Source organism: Sinocyclocheilus grahami, unplaced genomic scaffold (genome assembly GCF_001515645.1).
Source record: "Sinocyclocheilus grahami isolate Dianchi unplaced genomic scaffold, SAMN03320097.WGS_v1.1 scaffold1225.1, whole genome shotgun sequence".
Lineage (NCBI taxonomy): Eukaryota > Metazoa > Chordata > Actinopteri > Cypriniformes > Cyprinidae > Sinocyclocheilus > Sinocyclocheilus grahami.
In genome coordinates, this window is record NW_015506404.1 from 385,004 (window position 1) to 393,198 (window position 8,195).

The 8,195-nt window shown below is 38.4% G+C and overlaps 1 protein-coding gene across 5 annotated transcripts in view; it reads right to left on the minus strand.

Moving 5' to 3' along the window:
- Positions 1–570: 570 nt before the first annotated feature.
- LOC107568213 (MAGUK p55 subfamily member 5-A-like) overlaps positions 571–8,195 on the minus strand; it is a 34,392-nt gene continuing 26,767 nt past the window's right edge. For all 5 annotated transcript variants that reach the window (XM_016254144.1, XM_016254147.1, XM_016254146.1 and 2 more), the window contains 2 exons: positions 2,001–2,123; positions 571–972 (listed from right to left, as the gene is read on the minus strand). In XM_016254144.1, the coding sequence (XP_016109630.1) occupies positions 796–972; positions 2,001–2,123 (300 nt within the window). In that variant the 3' untranslated portion in view covers positions 571–795. The remainder of the gene's footprint in view (positions 973–2,000; positions 2,124–8,195) is intronic.

Genomic DNA, 8,195 nt, shown 5'->3' on the forward strand with positions numbered 1-8,195 from the left:
TAAATGTAATTTATGGATTCTCATGAATTAGTATGTTTAAAAGAATATTTCACCCAAAAATGAAAATTTGCTGAAAAATTCGCTCACCCTCAGGCCATCTGAGATGTAGATGTGTTTGTTTCTGCATCAGATTTGGAGAAATGTAGCATTGCATCACTTGCTCACCGATGGATGCTCTGCAGTGAATGGGTGCCGTCAGAATGAGAGTCCAAACAGCTGATAAAAACTCATCTGAAAATTTCTCTCCTGATTCAGACCAGATCACTTTTTCACTGGAGGAATCGTTATTATGGATTATGGACTCATATTTTAGCCAGAAACAATGTTTTGAACTTAAAAACGTATTGATGATAGATTCGTTTCTTACAAACACGCAGCTTTTCGCTTCACAAGACATTAACTGATGGACTGGAGTGGTGTGGATTACTTGTGGATTATTGTGATGTGTTTATCAGCTGTTTGGACTCTCATTCTGACGGCACCCATTCACTGCAGAGCATCCATTGCTGAGACACTGATGCAATGCTACATTTCTACAAACCTGATGAAGAAACAAACTCATCTACATCTTGGATAACCTGAGGGTGAGGAAATTTTCATTTTGGGGTGAACTATTCCTTTAACAAGCGGACACACACATAAAAGGTTAGCATACTGTGCACAACATGCAAACTGCAGTAATAGAACGAGTAGTACTGGCAGGCCATTTCAAACATACTGCTTGTGGCTCATCATCAGAACATTTCGAGCCTTCAACACAGAAAACACATAATTTCTTCTGAACTGAAAGTGTTTTTAGCTGACCCAGTCTGAAGGAACCCACTGCGGCTCGATGTCCAGTTTGTCAATGAGTCTCAGCAGCTCAGAGACGCTCTTCTCCTGCTCAGTGTTTGTGATGACCGCATCGAACAAGTGACCGTAGCTGTGCTCCATCTCACGCACTTTCTCCAAGGTCTCTCTCACATCCTCAGGCTGCACAAAGGAAACATGATAATTATTGTTTTGTCAATTGCTCAAAGAGAAATCTGGTGGGAAATATGTTGCTTGTGTTATCAAAAACCTAATTCATACATAATAAAAAATGTATAATGAAAAAATATATATACATTTATTTATATACAGTATAAATATATATGTACTATTTACTAAATATTTGTACTATATATGTATATGTATATATATACAGTATGTGACCCTGAACCACAAAACCAGTCATAAGGGTCAATTTCTCGAAAATGGGATTTATACATAATCCGAAATCTGAATAAATAAGCTTTCCATTGATGTATAGTTTGTTATGACAGGACAATATTTGGCCGAGATACAACTATTTGAAAATCTGGAATCTGAGGGTGCAAAAAAATCTAAATATTGAGAAAATCATCTTTAAAGTTGTCCAAATGAAGTTCTTAGCAATGCATATTACTAATCAAACATTAAGTTTTGATATATTTACAGTAGGAAATTTACAAAATATCTTCATGGAACATGAACTTTACTTAATATCCTAATTTTTCTTTTGGCATAAAAGAAAAATCGATCATTTTGACCCATTCACTGTATTGTTGGCTATCGCTACAAATATACCCCAGCGACTTAACACTGCTCTTGTGCTCCAGGGTCAAACACATATATATATATATATATAGTCGACTGCTAGTGTAAATGATCTAAAGGAAAAATGTGTATCTTGAAGACCATGTGTTTCTTCACTCCTCTGGTCAGCAGGGTGGAGAATCGCTCCTGAGGAGGAGGAGGAGGAGAAGGCCTGATGAAGATGATGTATGGTTTAAGATCTGAGGAACACAGCACTCGCAGGGACTGAGAAATACAAAACACAAATAACCAAATGAAATGTAAACCAGACACACAAATACAAAACAAGCTCAGAAAAATAACAATCTAAATGTACTTAATATATAAACACATATATATATATATATATATATAGTCGACTGCTAGTGTAAATGATCTAAAGGAAAAATGTGTATCTTGAAGACCATGTGTTTCTTCACTCCTCTGGTCAGCAGGGTGGAGAATCGCTCCTGAGGAGGAGGAGGAGGAGAAGGCCTGATGAAGATGATGTATGGTTTAAGATCTGAGGAACACAGCACTCGCAGGGACTGAGAAATACAAAACACAAATAACCAAATGAAATGTAAACCAGACACACAAATACAAAACAAGCTCAGAAAAATAACAATCTAAATGTACTTAATATATAGTAATGTTCACTGTCTAATATTATGAGACAGATCTGTTTGTCAAACCAAAGCTAATCTGCAACAAATACCAAAATCCTATGAATTAATATCACAAAAACATGTCAAGGTCATAACAAAGATGGCAATTAAAAACATTACCCTACAAATTTGCATTACTGCATGTCCTGTTGTTTTAGGCTTTCTGATTATTTGTATTTTTTTTATTAGACTTAAGAGGTTCAACTTTTTTTTTTGTGCATGATATTACAGTCAGTGCCAGAAATGAATGGGGTTTAGGGCAAAAAATTCTAATATGATGTAATAAATCCCACTGTTTTTAATTTGTAAAACCTGATTCCCAGTTTTCTGTTCTAGATCACAGATGTTTTAACATATTAATTCAACCAAGTATTTGACATAAATTCCAAAAAATGTCTTCTTTTTTTTTTACTAAAGATTTTCTAGATCATCTTGTGCCTCAATATAACTTTTTATTGCAGATGAAACATCCATCATTACATAAAACATAAAACAAAAATCGCACCATTAGTTTTTTTTTTTTGCAGGTTATTATACCTCAAATTGCAGATAGCAATCTTAACTTTAAATTCCTTCAATCAAATGTTGTGAAAATACCTACCTGGTAGGTTTTCCTAAATTCCTAGAATACTCAACTAGACTACTATCATTTTTGTGCCACTAACATCACCAAACACATATGCAAAAATAATGATTGTTTACAACTTTGTCATAGAAAACTAAAACTAAATATGTAAAAAAATAGAATAAAAAAAATACAACATTTTTGTTACTTGAAATAAATGTTAACTGAAATAAAATATTTTAGAAAATGTAACCTTTTTTCAGTCTACATTTCTCATTTTCATTTTGAGTTAATAAAAAAAAAAATTTAATAAAAGAAAATTAAAATGAGGGGGGGGGGGGTGCAATTAAAAACAGAATTACTAAAACTTTAAAAATGGAAAATATAACAATAAAACCTAATCCAAAATATCAATGCAAAATTATAACAATCTCAGTGATACTTATCAAACAGGTTTCCTGACATTAATGAGTCAGTGTTGTTGAGTTGGGCTCATTGAGATCCTCCAACTGATCAATTATTGGATAACTCCACCATGTTACACCTTCCACGGAAATCAACATACTTACAGTTGACCTCATTGAACTTTTTTTTTAAATGCAATTAAAAACAGAATTACTAAAACTTTAAAAATGGAAAATATAACAATAAAACCTAATCCAAAATATCAATGCAAAATTATAACAATCTCAGTGATACTTATCAAACAGGTTTCCTGACATTAATGAGTCAGTGTTGTTGAGTTGGGCTCATTGAGATCCTCCAACTGATCAATTATTGGATAACTCCACCATGTTACACCTTCCACGGAAATCAACATACTTACAGTTGACCTCATTGAACTAAGATACGACTAAGTATGTATTTAACATACAAAAAATACACGCTTCATCTTTATGTAAACATTTCTTTTTATGATGAATATTGAATTTCAGCAGTGCCCATAGGCGGAGGATGAACCAGGGTAAGGCTAAAAGCAGCCAAATGTATTAAACATCATAAACCCGTCTTTTTAGGCAAGAACCAGATATGGGTGTCATGTAGGCTAAAAAACTGTTTAATAGGACTGAATTTGTATTTAACGTGATTACAATTTAATAAAAACATTAGAAATTGATAGATTATAGAACGTTTTACGTATACCGTATAACTTGCTTTCATTGTAATTATGCAAGTATCATTATAAAAGGAAGTTATTAACTTGTTAAATGTCTCATTTAAAAATCTAGTGTTTAATCAGTCTAAATATTTATTCAAATGAAGAACTTAAAAATAATTAAGCGGGTATGACCTGCAATATTCTAGATATATTTAGTAAAGAGCCATACAGGTACCTAGTGGGTAAACCATGGCATTACAAATGAAAATTAGATTTTTTTTCTGACCACAAAATTACTTTAATTTGCCTCTTTGCTTAGGAATTTAAAACCCTTTTCTCTATTTTAACCTTAAATACTACACTAATTGTAATATAAGTAGTAGAAATATTAGATTTTTTTTTAAAGTCATTATTGGACCATAATTATTGCACAAATAGTATTTAGTACCAAAAGATTTCCTCAAAATATTAAATAAATATTATTGAACTAAAATATACAACACTTATTTAACTGAAAAATAGTTAAGCTGTATGGTCACATTATAAGTACTAAGCAATAGGCCTACCTGAGGGTTAAGAAAACCAGAATAAAGATGATACTGTAAATGTCATCGACGTAATAATCAATGCATAATATGCTGTAATGTTTAGCAAAAAATTGCTGCAAATACATGTATAATGAAGCTGTCGTCTATCCTACTTAAACCCATTCAACTGTATTGTGCACTGGTTTGTTTAGAGAGCTCCATGAACCACGTGACCACGCGGCGACGCCTACGAGATCAAAGCTTGTCGCAACTCTGTTTTTCAATGGCTCTGGCTTTAACTGAAGTGCTACATTTTATGATTTACGCCACATTAAGTGCGCTAAAACTGTATTTTTTTGTTTGAATTTAGTATTAAAACGTACAAAATCTGAACTTTGTTTCACATCGCAAGCAGGGTTGCCAATTTGGCGTGAGATTTACATGAGCGGAGTGAGAGCGTGAGAGTTGGCAACCCTGGATTTACATCATTGTTGTTTATGATGAGAGAATTCGCAAGAGTCCGGAATTCAGTCAGCGAACGCGCGCGCACTCTACAAAACTGATCTGTTTCAACGATGACTCATCTGAACGCCTCTGATTGGCCATTGCATTCCTAAGCTCAACAGAATTTTGTGTTATTGGTTCAAATGTGCAACACTGTAAAAATGGCTAAAATGAAATACGGTGCAACATGAACAGATCTTAATTTAATGCCGCAATCGACACGGTCTATTCATATTCACTTTGTTAGCAACAGGCGTAATAGATTGAATTTACTTGTGCAGGGCATTTTTGCCCCAATTGTCCCCGTGGCCAAGCCTTACACATGCTCCGCCTATGGCAGTGCCCTTATTTGATTTTATTTGAAAGGGTTCTCCTCGTCCTCTTGAGGATCACAGAGGTGAAGATTCCAGGAGATGGCCTGAAATCTTGCTCGGGACATGATGGATTGCGGGTACGAGAAATTGTACATTCGTTTTCTCGCCCAATAGTCTGCAATTGACTTTGCCTTCACCAGTCCCATGTAGACAACTAACGCCACATACGAGTAGAACTCGGCTATGGTTAGAGGTAACCAGACAAACTTCTTTCCAGCTTTCACTCTCTTTTCGGCATTGTTGTTGGTGTTTCGGACGATTGTCTTGACTGCAGTGTTGGGTAAAAAGAGTTGGAACAACTGTAAGGGTGTATACGTTCTGTCCGTCGTGAGCTGTGGACCTGGAGGTCGCTTGGGAGAGAAATTTGGTAGTAGCGGTTCCTCATCCTCATTGGTTTGTGTTATTGGTTCAAATGTGCAACACTGTAAAAATGGCTAAAATGAAATACGGTGCAACATGAACAGATCTTAATTTAATGCCGCAATCGACACGGTCTATTCATATTCACTTTGTTAGCAACAGGCGTAATAGATTGAATTTACTTGTGCAGGGCATTTTTGCCCCAATTGTCCCCGTGGCCAAGCCTTACACATGCTCCGCCTATGGCAGTGCCCTTATTTGATTTTATTTGAAAGGCACCTGCTAAAAATGTACACCAAGAAGCGAACAGAAAACACGAGACTATATCAGTTGTAGTTGTATTTAATAGAGTCGTAACTATACAGATAACAAGTTCATACAAAATGAAAAATGGTCATAAAAGGCCTCAAAAAACCAAAACATGCAACATATCTACAAATCTTCCAGGTGATAATCCATGTGCCATTTCTTGAAGCAGTTACGTGATGACACGAAGCACAACGCCACCTTGCAGTGGGAGCAGTATATGGGAGTCTTGACTTTATTTCCTTGCAGTTTGCACATCACACAAACTCGCCTCCCATGCGTAGCATCAGAACCGAAATACTCCGGATAGCATCGCTCCGTCTGGGCAGGTGAGGCTGGGGGAGACGACTCCGTGTCGGACGGAGTTTCATTCATTTCAGTAGGGGTTGAAGGCACGTGTGCCGACTTACTTGTGGAGACCGGCGTGGCGGATGTTGAGGGATCTTCGGCAGCAAAGGGATTCTTACCTCTGCCGGCACGTGCAAGTTCAGAAACAAGAGTTTCCCTAAACAATTTATGGTTGAGAGGAACCTTGCTCTGAGCTTTGGCCAATTCTTGGTGAAGGATGAAACTGTTGACTACTGCGATGTCAAGAAAATGAAAGAAGAAGGTCTTGTACCATTTTGTGGTTTTGTGGAGGACGTTATAATGCTCTATGAGGGAATCCGAGAGATCAACGCCTCCCATGTATTTGCTGTAGTCCTTCACAGCGGATGGAACAGGAATTAGACGTGTTCTCCAAACCCCATCGGAACCCTTGGCATTCCTGGTGACTGTATCCCCCGTGAACGCCTTGTGAATCGAGGAACACATGAGGACTTCTCTCGCATCCATCCATTTGACGAACAGAAGAGGACCTTGTCGACACCAACGGATGGATCCTAATTCAGATCTTCCACTCAGATCGCTGACCTTCGGTAAACTGGAGGAATGGCGCAACGTGCCACAAGCGAGGATGCCGTTCTGCAATAAATCCAAGAAAAGTGTCGGGCTGGTGTAGAAATTGTCCATGTATAACATATAACCCTTGCCGAGGACCTTGTGATCCAGTAGTCTCATTACCGAATCGTACCCGGCACCTTTCCCCGACGACGTTGAAGTCTTTCCTTCATACACAAAGAAATTCCAGGTGTACCCACAGGACGAATCGGCAAGAACGAAGAGTTTGTAGCCCCATTTAATTGGTTTGTCATTCATATATCTCTTGAGTCCAATCCTAGCTTTGGTAGCAACCATTCTCTCGTCTACCAGAATCTCTCTGTTGGGGTGAAAGTGTTTCCTACACGCCGAAAGAACATCTGTGTACAGAGGCTTGATTTTGAGCAGCCGGTCATAACCCGTGGTGCCTTTCTTCTTATTATTCTCCTCGTCCTCTTGAGGATCACAGAGGTGAAGATTCCAGGAGATGGCCTGAAATCTTGCTCGGGACATGATGGATTGCGGGTACGAGAAATTGTACATTCGTTTTCTCGCCCAATAGTCTGCAATTGACTTTGCCTTCACCAGTCCCATGTAGACAACTAACGCCACATACGAGTAGAACTCGGCTATGGTTAGAGGTAACCAGACAAACTTCTTTCCAGCTTTCACTCTCTTTTCGGCATTGTTGTTGGTGTTTCGGACGATTGTCTTGACTGCAGTGTTGGGTAAAAAGAGTTGGAACAACTGTAAGGGTGTATACGTTCTGTCTGTCGTGAGCTGTGGACCTGGAGGTCGCTTGGGAGAGAAATTTGGTAGTAGCGGTTCCTCATCCTCATTGGTGATGTCAAGCCACTTATCTGGCTTACTGTCAACTTTCGTCCAAGGTAAATCCAAGTCAGATGATGACTTGCCTCTGGTTAGTCTTGGTGAATAAGGAGTTGCGACGAGCTTCGGTTTCTCTTCGGTCGAAGCAGGTTGCGGCATAGCTTCAGATGTAGAAGCAGGTTTGGGATTGGGTTCAGAATTGATGGAGATTGAAGGATTGGGAGCGGGATCCAAACTTGATGCTGGAATGGGATCAGCGGAGGGATCGGAGATGGTTACGGGAGTGGAATCAGCAGCTGGTAGTGAATTTGGGAGGGTTGTAGGAGCAGGATCAGGGGTTGGTTTAAGTATGCGGTTGGGTTTTAAGGCATGCTTTCGGGGCCGGCCTCTCTTTCGTGGTAATGTAGGTGCTGGACTAGGGATGGACGCGGGAGTGGAATTATGGTTGGTCGTGGGAGGGGCTTCAGGGGC